Source organism: Rasamsonia byssochlamydoides, assembly GCF_041956645.1.
Source record: "Rasamsonia byssochlamydoides strain NRRL 3658 unplaced genomic scaffold VTN77scaffold_39, whole genome shotgun sequence".
Classification (NCBI taxonomy): domain Eukaryota; kingdom Fungi; phylum Ascomycota; class Eurotiomycetes; order Eurotiales; family Trichocomaceae; genus Rasamsonia; species Rasamsonia byssochlamydoides.
Window position 1 is genome coordinate 221,895 of NW_027192422.1, and position 17,020 is coordinate 238,914.

The 17,020-nt window shown below is 50.3% G+C and overlaps 6 protein-coding genes across 6 annotated transcripts; 5 read left to right on the plus strand and 1 right to left on the minus strand.

The window, feature by feature from the left end:
• Window positions 1-698: 698 nt before the first annotated feature.
• VTN77DRAFT_5341 (uncharacterized protein) lies at window positions 699-3,356 on the plus strand (the record flags this gene model as incomplete). The annotated part of the gene is made up of 4 exons (XM_069421500.1): window positions 699-860; window positions 921-1,416; window positions 1,465-2,482; window positions 2,537-3,356. The coding sequence occupies 4 exons, from the start codon at window positions 699-701 to the stop codon at window positions 3,354-3,356; spliced, it is 2,496 nt and encodes an 831-aa protein (XP_069276979.1).
• A 258-nt stretch (window positions 3,357-3,614) lies between these two features.
• On the plus strand, window positions 3,615-5,156 carry VTN77DRAFT_5342 (uncharacterized protein; the record flags this gene model as incomplete). Its single annotated transcript, XM_069421501.1, has 2 exons — window positions 3,615-3,735; window positions 3,811-5,156. 2 exons carry the CDS (start codon window positions 3,615-3,617, stop codon window positions 5,154-5,156), a joined length of 1,467 nt encoding a protein of 488 aa, XP_069276980.1.
• A 324-nt stretch (window positions 5,157-5,480) lies between these two features.
• On the minus strand, window positions 5,481-6,084 carry VTN77DRAFT_5343 (mitochondrial 37S ribosomal protein uS13m; the record flags this gene model as incomplete). Its single annotated transcript, XM_069421502.1, has 4 exons — window positions 5,481-5,525; window positions 5,602-5,868; window positions 5,958-6,002; window positions 6,082-6,084. The coding sequence occupies 4 exons, from the start codon at window positions 6,082-6,084 to the stop codon at window positions 5,481-5,483; spliced, it is 360 nt and encodes a 119-aa protein (XP_069276981.1).
• Window positions 6,085-6,514: 430 nt separating this feature from the next.
• Window positions 6,515-7,537, plus strand: VTN77DRAFT_5344 (uncharacterized protein; the record flags this gene model as incomplete). Its single annotated transcript, XM_069421503.1, has 7 exons — window positions 6,515-6,625; window positions 6,694-6,771; window positions 6,838-6,854; window positions 6,924-7,027; window positions 7,092-7,172; window positions 7,223-7,286; window positions 7,366-7,537. 7 exons carry the CDS (start codon window positions 6,515-6,517, stop codon window positions 7,535-7,537), a joined length of 627 nt encoding a protein of 208 aa, XP_069276982.1.
• A 1,902-nt stretch (window positions 7,538-9,439) lies between these two features.
• VTN77DRAFT_5345 (uncharacterized protein) lies at window positions 9,440-11,581 on the plus strand (the record flags this gene model as incomplete). The annotated part of the gene is made up of 4 exons (XM_069421504.1): window positions 9,440-9,654; window positions 9,724-9,788; window positions 9,855-11,426; window positions 11,493-11,581. The coding sequence occupies 4 exons, from the start codon at window positions 9,440-9,442 to the stop codon at window positions 11,579-11,581; spliced, it is 1,941 nt and encodes a 646-aa protein (XP_069276983.1).
• Window positions 11,582-13,494: 1,913 nt separating this feature from the next.
• Window positions 13,495-16,292, plus strand: VTN77DRAFT_5346 (uncharacterized protein; the record flags this gene model as incomplete). Its single annotated transcript, XM_069421505.1, has 5 exons — window positions 13,495-13,927; window positions 14,025-14,564; window positions 14,626-14,679; window positions 14,731-14,769; window positions 14,827-16,292. The coding sequence occupies 5 exons, from the start codon at window positions 13,495-13,497 to the stop codon at window positions 16,290-16,292; spliced, it is 2,532 nt and encodes an 843-aa protein (XP_069276984.1).
• Between the last annotated feature and the right edge of the window lie 728 nt (window positions 16,293-17,020).

Sequence of the window (17,020 nt, forward strand, 5' to 3'; positions counted from 1 at the left end):
TGTGGTTGACGTAGGTGAGGGGTAACAATTTTGATAAAGCAATTTTATTCCTCAAATATAGAGGGTATAGAAACTTACCTATATACGACAGCTGTCCCCGGGCGGGATAATTGCAGCAAATGCCGATACAGCTTGCTGATGAGGTTGCAGGAGCCTGGGCAACTCCAAGCTGTGGTGGTAGTCGCGTGTGCTGAACTTTCAGTTCATTGAATTAGAATTATCACAATTAAGGCTTGCCTAGGCCCCATAGCCACTACCTCAACGCTGATCAGCGGAATTTCTCAGGCACCTTGCACATAATAAATTGTACCGCAAAACCTTTCTCGCTGTAGAAAATGGAGGACACCACGTACATCTAGGGACCAATTGACCAGGATGTTGGTTGATTCTCTATAATTATTTTCTATTATTTTGTATTCATTTGTGGCATCTCTGCCAGCAGATCGATCGATAATTGGCCTATCGGAGCGGTGACGCCAAGTCACATGGTATGGGGCGCGCATCGGACGAACTAAGGACAAGGTAGCTGACATATTGATTTGGCAAGCAATTTACTTACATTTCTCATTGTACCAGAGTCTCTCATTACTGGACATATTTCACTCCGAGAAACCAGGCGCTCCTGACTGATTCTTGCATATGTGCAACCATCATCACGGGCGCGGAGAGCTTGTGCGGCTTCAAACACAACCCTCAGAATGCCCTCAACGGTGTCGGAGGATCAGCTGTGCGAATCCGTGTTAGATTTTGTAACGAAGGGCGCTTATCCAGACTCTGAAGATGTTGTTGCCTCTGAATTCCCTGCGTCGGCCCTCCCCGAGGCGTTGCACCGTATATCCAAAGCTCGAGAGCAGGCAGAGGTAAGAGCACATTTTTCCCCTCTAGGGAGATAATTATCACTAACAGGCTGTATACGAAAGAAAGAAATAAGCTCCCTAAGCGAACAGACTGCCTCCGACGTTGATGGATGGATTTCGCAGGCTAGACAGCTACATGCAGACATTGAACGGTCAAGGGAGACTGCGCGGGAGATTGTCGCACAGCATGAGAAAACAAAGCCGCTTCAGCTGAAGATCGAAGACGCTTCCAGAAAGGTCCATCTGCTACAGACCGAAATTGCTTTCAACGAGGCGGTAACGGAGAGTCTGGAACAGATTCAAGAATTTCGTCACCGACTCGATGCTGGGCACAAGGCGGTTGAAGAAGGGCGGATTACCGACGCTATAGAGTCTCTTGAAGATTCAGAGAAGGCTATAGAAACAATCAAGTTCTCCGGAAACGGCAATTTAACAAGCATCCTATCGGAGAATATTTCCGCGCTGCGAAATTCGATTATTGAATTTCTTCGCATTCGGTGGGCTTGCGAAGTGCGGATCGACAAGGACAAGGGCGAGCTGTACATCAGCGATCGTACTGGTAAGACGCAAACATTTGTCAATGGGATTTCGCTAATAGTATGGTCAGACACATCGTTGGAACGAACAATTGAGTCGTTGTCCCGGCTTAATATGCTTGACGCTGTGAACAAAACATTCCAGAGAGACCTGCTAACGTCTATAATATACCCTATCTTACAACCACCTGTCCATGGTGAGAGCCATGACATATCAGTTGGAGAGTTTGGTATTCGAATTGAAACGTCATCATCACCCACACCGGTGTCCGAACTTTTCGATCGGGTCGACACAGTGCTGGGTTACCTCCAGCAACGTCTACCGGTTTCCATTTCTAAGCCGCTTTCCGAAGGCATCGTACCAGTCATTTCTTCGAGGCTGATTAATTCGTGGCTGTCACCAGCTATACCTATTGATCTTGATGATCTGAACGCGTTCGAGAAGACATTGGGTCGGGTGATGCAATTTTGCCAGACGCTTGAAGGATTTGGGTGGCACGGACAGGAAGAGCTTGTTTCATGGGTGAATCAAGTTCCCCGCCTTTGGCTCACTAGACGTCGAGTCGACTCATTAGATCAAGTTCGTAAGATTCTGACTGCGAGCAAAGGCTTGACCAGGAAGGTTGAGAGGGTCGAGAAAGAAATTGTGTCTAGTAAGGATGACGTCTTGCTGGAAGGTGGGACAACTGAAGATTGGGACGCCGGCTGGGGTAACGAAAATGAAGAGTCGAACGGCCCAGCTCCCACGAAGGAGGCAGTTGACGAAGAAGATGTTAGTGCATGGGGTCTTGAGGATGAGACTGAAGATATGAAAGCCGCTAGTGAGCCCCCTGCAGCAGATTCTCTCGAGGATGACGATGCCGGAGATGCTTGGGGCTGGGGGGAAGATGAAGACGACCAAAGTCCTGAAGAAGAACAAAAAGCGGGTGCTACTGCCCCGAAACATGCGAATGGTCAAGAGGCGAAGCAATCCTCGTCTCCTAGGGAAATTACGCTAACAGAGCACTACACTGTGACGGACATTCCGGACTCCATACTTGCCCTCATTAGGCGCCAGATTTCCGACTCTGAGGCTCTATCAAAGCCAGAGTAAGTTCGAACACTCAGTCAAGAATCTGCATCCAAGCTGACGTTTTGCCATAGATTTGCAGAGAGCCGAGCTTCTTCTTCAGGAACTGGTCTTCTTGCACTCCCCACTTTGATTCTTGCCATGTTTAAAGCTACAGCACCATCTTTCTACACCTTGAAACTGAACGCCGGGCAGATTTATCTGTATAATGATAGTATGTACCTGGCTGAGCAGATCCGCCATCTTGTGGATGAGCATCAACTCTCAAGACTCGCTCCCGACATAGAAGGTCTCGAGCGGTTTGGGAAGCTCTCCTACAGCAAAGAAATGCAGACACAGCGCACGATAGTGACTGACCTGCTTGACGGCAGCCAAGGCTTCGCCCACTGCTCTGAGCAACCTTTCCTTGGGGAATGTGAAAACGCCATTGATGCCACGGTGGACAGGATTCGACACGTCTACAGGGAGTGGCAATCCATTCTCTCGCATTCAGCTCTTCTCCAAGCGATCGGCTCCCTTCTATCGACGGTCATCAACAAAGTTATCATCGACATTGAAGACCTTTCGGACATTTCAGAAGCAGAATCACAACGACTAGTGTCTTTCTGCAACAAGCTGTCAAAGCTCGAAGACATCTTTATGCCTGAGACAGCAGGTGACAAGGAGCCAATCTCTATGGTTGCTGTCTATGTCCGAAATTGGTTGAAATTCCAGTATCTGATCAACATATTGGAGAGCTCGCTTGCTGATATCAAATTCCTCTGGCTGGAGGGTGAGTTGTCGTTGGAATTCACCGCCGAGGAGGTCATAGAGTTGATTGAGGCCCTCTTTGCCGAGTCAGATCATCGGCGGAGAGCAATTACGGAGATTCGAAGATCATCGCGAGCGAAATGATGTTTGACTGTATATAATATGCACATCATGAATGAACAGAACAAAAGCCATGTCTCATTAATGCCAGACATTCGTGATCTCTTTTCCGCAGCTATTCGAAAGCACAGTGCATATCTATGTAGCGTCTTCTCCGGTTTTTGCGCAAGTGGCCGCACCGGTCACCGTATTTTTTCCACACCCGTCATTCTGCCTAAGTTCCTGGGTTGCAAAAGCAACTTCGAGAACAAAAAGGACTTGCAACTTTGATGCTCTGTCACGATGAACGCTGAAGGCAGTTCATCATCTCAGGCCGCCCAGAGACAGGTGCGCCTGCATCTCACAACAAGAGATGGCGACATTGCCCTTCCTGAGAATACAGGACCGATACTTGTTCCCACCGGTAAATTAGCGCTCCCAGACCTTCAAGTTACATATCAGGGAAAATTTTTCTACTAATTCTCGACTGCGAGATCAGGCCTGCGCAGATATGCGCTTTCTACATTAGTGAACAATCTTCTTGGCAATGAAAAGCCGATCCCGCTCGAATTCCTGATCAATGGGACCTATTTGCGGACCTCGATCGACGAGTATCTGACCGCGAATGGCATCTCAGCCGAAACGACGCTCGAAGTTGAGTATGTTCGAGCACTCATTCCGCCTTTGCATGTCGCTTCTTTCTTGCATGATGACTGGGTGAGCTCGGTGGATGTGCTGTCGGCGACGTCTCTCGCGACGTCGGGAGAGTCCGTTCCAGCGGGGCGAGAGAGAATTCTATCGGGGAGCTACGACGGCTTGCTGAGGATGTGGAATATGTCCTCTCAGACGATCGCGGTTTCACCCTCTGCAGCTGATGGAGGTCATACTGCCTCTATCAAGGCGGCAAAAATCATATCGCCAACTCAGCTTGCTTCAGCGGGGCTTGACCGAACGGTGCGCTTATGGAAGTATTCTGAAGACGAAGATGGGTTTTCTGCACAGATTACCCCACAGCTTGAGCTTTATGGGCATAAGTCAGGCGTGAACGCTCTCGCAGTGCATGCGCCATCCAATCGCATCCTCTCCGCTTCATCAGATCATAGCGTCGGGTTCTGGTCGACGAAAAAGTCTGACGCTCCAGCTGCTCCTGCAGAACTACTGCCTTCCAGCGCTGCAAGAAGCTCAAAGCGACGGAAACTGAACTCCTCCGTAAGCACCCCACAACGTGGTCCGCTCGCATTGATGACTTCCCATACCGGACCTGTCTCCGCTACAATCTTCGACGCCAAGGACTCGACAGTCGGGTACTCGACATCATGGGATCACACGCTCCGAACGTGGGATCTCGTCACCGCTGCTCTGGTGGACACCCGTACCACCTCTCATTCCCTCCTGTCCGTCGAGCATCTGCCCGAATTGCACCTCCTAGCGGCAGGAACGTCTGCTAGGCATATCACCCTCATTGACCCTCGTGCATCCGCCACGACAGTCTCCGCGATGACTCTGCGTGGCCACACCAACGCGGTTGTGACCCTTGCGCGCGACCCGCAAAACTCTTACGGGCTGATTAGTGGTAGCCATGATGGCACGTGCCGAATCTGGGACGTGAGATCCACCAAGACCGACAAAGATGGTGTCGTTGGCGAGAGTATCTACACGATCCCACGAAAAAGCTTAGAGGAGGAAGGCAAAGAGGGGACGAAACGAGTGGGCGGAGAAGGAGTTAAGGTATTTGGAGTCTGCTGGGACCGGACCGTGGGCATCGTCAGTGCTGGCGAAGATAAAAGAATCCAAATCAACCGTGGAGAAGGTTTGCTATCTACGACTGAGGCTACCAAAAAATAAGGCAACAAGGATGATGGATGGCGTTTACAGAGGGGTTGAAAAGTGTACTATGCTACTTGTTTAGAGGGTCTTCTGGTTGTATTTATTTTCATGATTCGTGATTCAGGACCGAAGATGAGAAAATTCACCACGCTTTTATAATTCATACATTTCAGTCAATGTAATCCTTCAGGTATCTTCCGCCACGTATAATATACATAACATAAAAGCCCATTTGAAATCAATTCGAACAGATGAATAACGCCATACCATGCTCTCCAAAAACGACTAGGATACAGGCACCCACAAAAGAAGGGGACAATTCTCCAAATACCAAGCACAATCTCACAGCTTTCTGTCGATCCGATTGAGCTTGATCGCCGTTTTGATCTGGATAGTGAAAAAGCGCACATGTTAGCAACATTTTATTTAGAGGTCATTTTAACAACGAATTGAAATAACTCACCTGGCTCCTCGTATTCTGTCCCCGCACAGGCAATCCCAACGCATGTCTCCGTCCACGGTACGTCCCCGTATCCCTAAGCCGCTTGATGTCGTCGAGGATCTGTCGGCGGAGATCGTTCTCGATTTTCATCTCCGAAAGAGCCGCGGTAAGGTCGAGGACTTGCTTGTTGGCTAATTCCCCGACTTTGCAAGTTTCATGGATGTGAAAGCGTGCCATCAGACGGGCGGAGACGCTGGGACCAACGCCGAAGAAGGATTCGAGGGACTTCTGTAGATCGGCGAAAAGACAATGTTAGATTTGTCATGTCTAATTCTTTGCCTTCTCAGGAAATAATAGATAGTAAAGTGGCCGCTTGCCTTAACGAGGTTCCGCTCAGGGAAGTTAACTCCTAGAATGAAGACCTAAAGGATTATGGTCGATTAGCCTGCCTATTCATATCAAGAAACATTCAATTCGCTCAGAAAAACCTAGTAAACTTACCATTTTGTCTGTCCAGGAGAGATTTCAGGCTCGCGTGCAGTTAAGCTGTCTGTTCACCCACCATACGTCTGTCTCTATCGCTGTCGAGCGCGGGAAGAAACTGTGAAATCGATCCGCAACAACATTCTCCCGAGTCCCGTTCCGCCGCACGCTGGAGGACAAGGTCCGCGCAGAAGTCCTGGATGCTAGTCTAGCACATCGGAGCCAATCAGTAATCGTCGATCGATATCTGCTATCTTACTCCGTATGGCCAAGGCGTTTCATCTCCGTTCCAGTCTTGTTTAGTTTCTCCGCACTTGGTCTGCAAGCTGGCCTTATCCTGGGTTAGGGCTCCCGTTTCCCTCTTACTTCTTCTCCCCCAGAAACGTGACACATAACACAGTATTTCAATTGTTGCTTTGAGAGACTGAAGCGGTGGTATTGTTCGGGAAAAATGAGAGTCAAGAGCCTCTTTCTTTCCTTCTTTCTTATTGTGACCCTTGGGTTTGCGCTTCTGGCGCAGGCTGAGGAGAAGGCGCCCCGAGGACCGAAGATTACGAATAGGGTAAATCCACTCGATATCACACTCATCATTGCTAGCAACTGTTCTTATTTACTAATTCCCTCCTGCAGGTCTATTTTGATATTGAACAGGGAGGAAAGCCGCTGGGTAGAATTGTTCTGGGCTTGTACGGCAAGACCGTCCCAAAGGTAAGCACGTCCAATATCTTAACTATTAAGAATATGTCCAGATACTAATTCGTGTTCTGTCTCCAGACTGTTGAGAATTTCCGGTACGCCTATAGTCTTTATTCTTTCCGTATTATTTCTACCCGGGATGTTTGTTGACATTGGTGAAACAGAGCTCTAGCTACGGGAGAGAAGGGCTATGGCTACGAAGGCTCTACCTTCCACCGCGTCATTAAGAACTTCATGATTCAGGGAGGTGATTTCACCAATGGCGATGGTCTGTAGTCCACTCGATACCTGGCTGTGGTCTCTGTGAGATGCTGACTCTGCTTGTCTCGCAGGTACTGGTGGCAAGTCGATCTATGGTAACAAGTTTCCGGATGAGAACTTCAAGCTTCGTCACAGCAAGAAGGGCATTCTCAGTAGGTTCTCTCCATGTCTCATCTACGGAAATATGTACTAATCAGGATAGGCATGGCCAACGCTGGAAAGGACACCAACGGATCCCAGTTCTTCATCACTACCGCGGTGACAAGGTATGCACTTGTCTTTCTCCTTTATAATCCTTGATTGGAATTTTGGCGGTGGGATGCAACATGCTGACCCCCTAACTAGTTGGCTTGACGGCCGTCATGTTGTCTTTGGCGAAGTCCTGGAGGGCTACGATGTTGTTGAAAAGATTGAGAATACGAAAACTGGCCCCAGAGACCGGCCCATTGAGGAGGTCAAGATTGTCAAGAGTGGAGAGCTGGATCCCCCGGCTGAAGGTAGCCACGCGGAGCTTTAGACCTGCGCCAAAGACTCCTCATTGCTGCTCTGGAATTGCTGATTGTTTGCTTCTTCTATACAAGACCTTTACGGCAGCGCTGCACCAGCCATTGACGGCGATTGGCTGGACGTCACCACACCACCACCCCAGTCGACGAAGCAACCTGGTCAGCAACTAGAGAAATCCCCAGCCACGCCCCAGCAGCTCCTTCGTGGAGGCATGAATGGCACTGCGTTCATCTCGACTCTTGCTTGGCTGATTCCTGTTGTGTTAATTGTCATGTATCTGCTTGCCCGCTTCAGGAGAAGAGCCATTGGAGATAGACAAAAGCCCGTGGTTTATTGATGACCTTGTACGAAGTATAGAATATGATAAAGAATGTTTTAGATAAGACCGTTTTGATACTGTGTTTGCGTCAGTGTGATGCAGAACTACCTGATCATTCTCAGTACCCTTATTTCTCTCTACGGGTACGTCAATAATAATAGTCTTCCACGATCAACAATGTCGCCTCCAGCCTACGCTAGCGCACCGAGAGTGGCCAAGGTGCATATGATCACGTGGTATATTCTCGTTTGTCTCGGTATCTACTCCCTCACTTCAAATTTACGGAGTAGAAGTCGTATGTAGGAGAGAATAGTTTGGTTGAGTACCCTGAAGGTGGCAAGCTGTACTAGAGAGTAGAAAGAGGTGAAAGAGAGAACTAATTAACTGATATTAATCAAGTGAGAAGCATGGCCCAAGACTCCAGGCTGACCAAAAAAGTGTATGGTCTGTGCAGTCTAGCGAATATAGGAATGGCTCGCTCCTACAACTGATATGATTACTGAGATAGGTATCTACAGCTACCTCAACGAGTAATAATACCTATGCGGTTTGTTGATACACGGTGGCACGGTACCTCCTGTGGAGAACAGGTTGACAATTATCTGACTGGTTGAGTTTGGACCCGAGATCCCGGACACCCGACTCTCCTGCTGTCTCTTGCTCTGCATAGTAAAACAACCGAAGTCACCGGAGTCCTGGTTGGTGGACCAGTCCGGGGGATATGTGGAAAGAGAAGGGACAAATGACATATTGTTATCTGTTTTGGGTGGCGGCGAAAAGGCAAAACTGGCGATGGTGCCAGGTGCCTAGCAGGGCTGCGGCTGCGTTCGGATAATAAGAAATCAACGAGAAGATAAGAGAAAAAAAGGAAAAGAAAAATAAATATAATCTCAGCTTCTAAGCCACGTAATTGCAAATAAAAAAAAAAGACGATCAGTAAAAAAAAAAGAAAGAGGCTGAAGAAAAATTCAAAAGAGCCAACCAGTAAGCCAAACGCGCCGGGGACACGGGCGACCCAGCCCCAGCCGAGCTCATCGCCATCAACTTTAACTTTTTTTTTCCAGACAGTCGCCTTTCGCGCCATCTCCTAACTCTCTCTTCCCTATCCCACAAACCCTTGTGAAAACCCTTTTTTTTCCCCACCACTTTTACTCCCCTCTCAAAACTCATTCCGTTTTGAACGTCTATTTTCTTTTCCTTTCCTTTTTATTAGGCATAGAGTTTAGACCTGGGAGAGATTTTGTTCTGCATTGTTTCTCTCTGGAGGTCTTCTTTCTGTGTTTCCCGATCGCCACCGATACAGAGAGTGTGAGACAGAACGAGCCGCTTCTCCGACCTTCTTGTCGCTCTCTTTTTATTCATTCTGTATAGACTTTCGTTGGGCGTTCCTTACGAACTTCTGACGATCTGATCAAAGTGAGACGACTTGACCATCGTCCGTCCTTACATTCGCCTTATCGAACACTCTGACCGTACGTTCCGTGGACGTCTTGTCGCGCCGCAACTTGTTTCTTTCGCGTCCCAGATACTAAACCTTCTCTCCTCACTCTCTACAGAAAAACCGTCCTTCGAGAGCGAAAAGAATTTTCCATCATGGCCGATAGCTTGAAAATTGGGAACCTGTCGCTCAACGACTCTCAGCATGCTCCCAACAACAACAGCACCAGCACCAGCACCAGCAACAACCCCTCGTCGGGGCGTGCTGCCTACATCCCGCCCCATCTTCGTCAGCGTAACATGAACATGTCCATGGATGGTGCTGCCCCTCCACCTTCTGGTCCTCCTAGTTCTGGGGCTTGGGGTGCTGGGTATGTGCCATTATCCCGAACTCCTCTCTCCCCGAAGCCGGAATCATCATCTGACCGATACTTTTGCAGATCCAGGACTTCTGGCCCTTCTCGCGGTGGCAACTGGAACGACTTCCGAGGTGGCTCTGCGAATGGTAAAACCAGCTGGACTCCCGATGGTGAAACCCGGCCTTTCGATCCAAATGCTTACGGTAACCCAGGTCATGGCAGTCACGGAGGGTCGTATGGCGGCGGTAGCTACTCTGCCCGAGGATCCGGAGATGGACAGTGGCGCGACGGTAAACACATCCCAGGCCCTCCTAACCCCCGGTTGGAACGCGAGCTCTTCGGCGTCCCCAATGATCCCTCGAAGCAGCACACTGGAATCAACTTTGCCAACTACGACGATATTCCCGTCGAGGCATCCGGCCACAACGTTCCCGAGCCCGTGAATGCGTTCACCAACCCGCCCCTGGATGACCACCTACTCTCCAACATCAAGCTCGCCAACTACAAGACCCCCACTCCGGTCCAGAAGTACTCCATCCCGATTGTCATGAATGGCCGCGACTTGATGGCTTGTGCCCAGACCGGTTCCGGAAAGACCGGAGGTTTCCTGTTCCCTATCCTTTCGCAGGCTTTCCAGAACGGCCCTTCTCCGGCGCCCGCTCCGCCTGGCGGAAACTTCTACGGTCGTCAACGCAAGGCCTATCCCACTTCCTTGATCCTTGCTCCGACTCGTGAACTGGTCTCTCAAATCTATGAGGAAGCACGCAAGTTCGCCTATCGCTCTTGGGTCCGTCCCTGCGTGGTCTACGGTGGTGCGGACATTGGCTCTCAGCTCCGCCAGATCGAACGTGGATGTGACTTGCTTGTGGCCACCCCCGGCCGTCTCGTCGACCTGATTGAACGTGGCCGCATCTCGTTGATGAACATCAAGTACCTTGTCCTGGATGAGGCGGATCGCATGTTGGACATGGGTTTCGAACCTCAAATCCGTCGGATCGTCGAGGGTGAGGATATGCCCTCGGTGAATGACCGTCAGACTCTGATGTTCTCGGCTACCTTCCCTCGCGACATTCAGATGCTGGCCCGCGACTTCTTGAAGGATTACGTCTTCTTGTCTGTTGGTCGCGTCGGCTCAACCTCTGAAAACATCACCCAGAGAATTGAGTATGTGGAGGACCACGACAAGCGCTCCGTGCTGCTGGACATTCTCCACACCCACGGAACCTCTGGTCTCACTCTCATCTTCGTCGAGACCAAGCGTATGGCGGATTCCCTCTGCGACTTCCTCATCAACCAGCATTTCCCCGCCACTGCGATCCACGGTGATCGTACCCAGCGGGAGCGGGAGCGTGCTCTAGAGTACTTCCGCAACGGACGTTGCCCCATTTTGGTGGCCACGGCTGTTGCGGCTCGTGGTCTCGATATTCCCAATGTCACCCACGTTGTGAACTACGATCTGCCCACCGACATCGACGACTATGTCCACCGTATCGGTCGTACCGGTCGTGCTGGTAACACCGGTATTGCCACTGCTTTCTTCAACCGTGGGAACCGTGGTATCGTTCGTGACCTGATTGATCTCCTCAAGGAAGCCCACCAGGAGGTTCCTTCTTTCTTGGAGAACATTGCTCGTGAAGGCAGTGGATATGGAGGCCGTGGAGGACGTGGTGGCCGTGGCCGTGGAGCCAATGCTACCCGTGACATGCGCCGCATGGGCGGTAACATGGGAGGTGGTCCTCCTTCGTATGGCGGTGGCTACGGCGGCAACGGCAGTGGTTATGGTGGTGAGCCCCTTGGAAACTTGAAGTCGTTTGGATTAGCATTTTGACTGACCTTTTTTTCCTTTTCAGGCAACTATGGTGGTCCTCCCTCGTATGGTGGCTATGGTGGCGGCTACGGCAACCCATCCGGTCCCACCGGACCATCTTCCTGGTGGTAAATCGCTTGTGGTCTCTAGACGAGGCCATTGGGTCTGGTTGTCTCCTATCGTTCATTTATTCTCTTTCTCGGCGGATACGATCAGATCGATTTCTCCCAAACTTCTTATTCCGGGGGCGGCTTTGTCATGACTGCAACGAATTTCCTCAAAACCTCATTTCGACAGACGTGTTTCTTTTTTGTCTCTTGTTTCGTGGAATTACCGTCGATTCTTCTCTTCTGTTTGTTTTCCCCTAGAAACGTGCATGCGATGCATCCCGATGGCTCTAACGAGCTCATGAAGTGGCAAAAACGCTTTATGGTCTTGAGCACTCTCATCGGCATTGCATGGAGCATGGATATCATAGATAGCGTTGCTTTTTCTTACTACCGCTTTATCGGATACCCTTACTTTTTCGAGCTTCCAGGCAGGAGGCAGCGATTGCGCGATGCGTCGGGCATCGATGCCGGTGATTCTTTTTCTTTCTCCCAGAGGGATCTCTCATGCTCGGTGCCATCATCCATTTCATCGACCGTGCCTCCGAAATAGATCTCTTGAGTCTCGGTATCTAACGGCGGGATCTCTATTATTCGCTATTTTTCCTTTGTGTATGCTTTGTTTCGCGCCGATTCTTTTTGTTTTGTTGAAAATGATGCTTTCTTCTCCAGGCTCTATTACGGGTGTTCTCCGGCTTTAGGATGGGTTTCTCTTCTCGTGTGTGATCATTTCGGACGCACGGAAAAGGAGGGGAACAGATCGTGGGTCATCTTCGGCCGATAAAAATTACGGTGACGGCGGTGGTAATAGACGGGATAATCGCATTGCATATGGCGTTAGCTTGAGCTGCTTTGATCGAAAAAAAATTCTCTGCACTGGGGTCCATGGGGACAACATCTGAATTTTATGATTTCAGGATTTGTTTTCTCTTTTTCGGACTCGTGGAGGATGGGATTCAAGCCGCTTTGGCTGGCGCTCTTGTGTTCACTTTGCTGGTCCACAGAAATCATCATCATCATGTCATTTCGTTAGCAGGATCTCGGCAGCATGCAGTGATTTGGCTGAAGACGGCCCTTTGATGACATGACGTATGGGGAGCCTGGGAGAGACCTTCGAAGTCTCGAAAGGAGAGAGCTCTCTAAAAATTTAAAAAAGTTCTTTGTGTTTTCAGTATGTATCGTGACTGAATGGAATCACGTGAATTTAATTAAAAAAAAAGTCTGCTTTCTCTTCCTCATTTTCTGTAGAGATTTTAGAGATGATAACACCAGGGGATATGTGTTACGCTTTTCGCATCCTCCTGTGGACGTCCTCGGTCAAGGGTTGGAATCTGTAACTATTCATGTGCACCAAATAGAAGGGAAATTTTTATTTAAGAACAATATGACTCATTCATCTGTATTGATGATGAATGCGTGTGTCCTATAATTCCAGTATCTTTGTTCTATCAGTAATTTTTAGTGAAGAGTGAATTAATTAATAGTTGGGGTCGACGCCCATTCGCGGAGAACGACGCGGCGCGCGGCAACTTTCAACACAGAACTCCCTACAGTTGGAACTTCGAGCTCGACGGGATCGAACGCCCGGAATCCGGACTCGGATTTGATCCTGGGCATTTTCTCCAGCTTGCTTTTTCACTTCACACAAATCACCATTCCTTACGTTGCGGACTTTGACGTCAAATCAGATCGTCACATTAGCACGCTTAATCAAGCGGTCCGCTAATTTGGTTGCTTTCTCGTCTCGAACAGTACTATCAATAGCTGTCAGCGACTCAGCGGAACCTTTCTTTCCTGTCACCGCAAGCCCGCCACCGTCGCACCCAGACCATACAAATTGCGACCTTGGCTGACGGGTTGAAGCCCTCAGTCACTGCCAGGCGCGTGTCTCCCAACGCTAACTGATTTACGGACGTCCTCTTCGACAAGTCAGTCAATATGGCGGAGGTAGAGAGCACGACAATGGACGACTCGTTCGCTCACTCTGAAGCCCCGGAGGAACCGCCCACGCACAGCACAGTCAGCGCGACAGTCGGCACCAGACGTCAGGCCAATGGAACCATCGGGTCAGTCTACTCCGGAAACAAGATCAAGCACCTGAAGAAAGAGGATGGCATCCCTCTGTGGCGCAAGGACATCCAGTACCAGTTCTTGAAGCTTGTCTTCGAGGACAAAACGCCAGTCTTCACCCGTGCCTCTGATGGGAAGAAGGGCTTGGACTTTGCCGATATCTACATCGATGCGATGGCAAGGAGCAGCAAGACGAGCAAGATCCTCAAGGACAAACTGCAGAGTGATAAGCAGGCCGCCATCAATATGGCCATGGTCTGTCTGTTGGTTAATTTTGGCAGGATGAACACCACCCTCAACTGTACGTTTCATCCCCGCCTGCTAACTTCAACAATAGAAACGAATAGCTGCACTCTCGGTCATAGGATCATGGTGCTGACCTGATGGGTTTCTTCTAGTCTTCCCAGAGATGCGCGCCCAGCTGCGGACCTACCATTCGATTCCGTCTTTACAGGCTCACCAGGACCCCAATGCATACAAGCAGCTTCAAGATGCGCCCCGTCTGAAGTCCATCCTGAAGGGTGCGTCGGAGGACGTCGATCAACCAAACACGATCGAGAAAATCATGGAAATGCCTGTGCCTCGTACCAACCCGGTCCACCTGATCTTCCTCCTGGCGCAGTACGCTCCAAAGATATCCGAGATGCATTTTTTCCCTCCCCGCGACTTCTTTGATCTCGTCATGCGCCACACGCTGAGCAGCAGGAGCCGCGCGAGGGCGTTCCTCTGGCTCATGTGGTGGTATCTGGAGAGCGACTTCACCCGCGAGGCAGCCCTGAACAATCCCTTCGGTCCTGGTCTCGACGGTGAAGGCACTGGGGGGTTGCCTATCAAGGTCCCCGCGTTTGAGAGTCTAACGGAGGAGCAGGCCAATGAGGAAAACGTAGACACACCTGAGGAGATTAGATACGGAGAGGAGAAACGCCTGGAGCGCAAGCGTTAGTGGTTTCCCTGCAGCTATTGGATACATTGATTCAAGCTCGCTGACTGTCATTACAGGTATTCTGGAAGAAGATGAACCTCTCCCGAGAGTGACCAAACGTTCTAAGAAAGGTTGGATTCCCTCGCCCTCTCCTTTTCTGCAACGGCCACTGACTCTGCAAGATTTTGGCTATGATGATGACACGGTCTCTGGTGACTTTAGTAAGTTGGCTCAATTTCCGACGTTTCTTTCTTCAAGCCTATCTAATATCATAGCAGCGCGTGGAGGAGAACGGATCAGTCTGGGGGGCCGGGGTTCTGCCGCCTCTACTCCGATTCACCCGTCTGGCAGACGTCTCGTCGACGAGGATGACGACTGGGCCACGCCGGGATCCGCCCGTGGACGCTACAAAAGAGTCAAAGGAGACTCATCTATCGGCCGGTCTGCTGCTCAGCAACGCTTGATCTTGAAAACTAAAATGGACCAGACCCCTGATGCTGCGTCTCCGGCCCCTCCTGGATCAGGCCATCCCGTCCTCAATCAGTTTGTGACAGAGCCCGCCATCCCTTCTCAGAATCAACCACCCCGCCGTCCCAGACCTCTTACGCAGCATCAGCTGGCTGTCGAGCAGAATCGCCGACAGCGCATCGAGTATCTACTTGCTCAGCGGAAGAACGAGACTTACCGGGTTATCCGTGCACAACGTCAAAGCGAAATTCCTGTTGTCCGCTATAGCCGTATGCTTCAGAGCCTCCCAGACGACTATGATACGGATGATGAGAACTCTTGGGGAAAGGGCGGATTGATTCCAAACCCGGAGGAACAAGAAGACTTTGGCGAAGCCGCACACTACTTTTTGTCGGTGGTTCGCAAGGCCGCGAGAAGACTGGACCGGTGGGACTGGGAGAACGCCAATGGACCCAGGAAAGATCGGAAGAAAGCAAGAGAAGAACGCCAAAAAGCTTATCGAAACGGAGCTGCGATCGTCGGCCTGGGAGCTGCTCGTACCACGCCATCATCTCGGGTAGCAGGACGAGTTAAACCCGCCCGGAGCGTAAAGCGTAAGGTCGTCGCAACAACCGCCACACCAGTCAAAAAGTCTAGTGTTACCGCGTCTACACGTATCAGCAAGGGCGGTCGTGCCACCAAACCCGACGAGTCATCTGAGATGGGCGTTGCTGCAGTTTCAACGAAGGCTGGCGCGGAACCGTCATCGCCCAGCCACCCGCAGCTGTCTCCAATGCCTGCATCTGCACGGTCTGTGGACGACGACGTTGAGGGAGACGAGACTCTGGACGACATTGACAAGGAGCTTCTCGGTGAGGCCAGCGGCAATGAGGAAGCAGAAGACGAAGAAGACGCAACCCAGTTAGAGGGGGTGTCTGCGATTCCCGGATCCGACATCCACGGGGAGAATGGCTACGAGGAGAGCTTTGTTGAAGGTGGCGCAGGTGATGGGGAAGAAGAGGAAGGTGACGGCCTTTCCTCCGACAACGATGAGGAGCATGACGATGAAGCTGATGACGAGGAGCTGGACGAGGGGGAAGGTGAGGGTGATGGTGAGGGCGATGTTGATGTGGAAGGCGACGGAGGGGACAACTCGTCCACGTTCGAAGGCGGCAACGGCTATGCAGCCAGCGACAGCTCCTCCGAGGCTGGTGGTGAAGCTGAGGCGGACGTGGAGGATGGTGTCGACGGCGATGTGGACAATGAGGCTGATGAAGATGAGGTTATGGAAGAGTGAGCCTGGACCGGTTTTCATTTTCTTGCAGCGCATTTTCTGCTCCGTCGTGCCAGGTCTTATCATTTGAGAACAGGTCACTACAATTGCGATGCCGCAACGTGTTCTCGATTGAGAGTCCTTGACGTCTTGTTCGGCTTTTTTCTCTTTTCTCTTGAGATCCGTACCACTGCTAGCTTTCTCCGGTTGCTATGTGTTTTCCTTTCCCTGAAATCGCTCTACATGAACTCTACACAAATATTTGCTTTCTGGGTCGTGGTGTGATTTTGTCTTGACGGTCTATTTCGTTTCAAACTGTCGACCAACATGTTCCTACCTACAGTACAAGCTAAGAGTCTATTGATTTCGACATGTATCATTAGTGTCTGTGTGCTTTTAATGTTTCTAAGAACGCGGGAAACAAAAATGCGAATTGGTTTGTTCAAGAGGAATCGTGGTAGTACTAGACTGTGACTACCCGTACGCCTTGTCTTGCCTTAGGTACGGAGTAGATGTATGACTAACAACAATCTGTAACCGACTTGCGACAACATTGCGATCTCTCCTGTCGGGCTTCGATTTGATTTCCCCTCATCTTGTCTCGTTACCTTCGCCTGCATCAGTAGACTAGTGACTATGCAGCTAATTAGTAATACTTCTCTGCAATGTTACGACTGGTCGACTTGACGGAGTAAAACCTCCGCACAAAATAACCAACTTGGGCAACAAGCTGCAACTTGGAACTGTTGGGA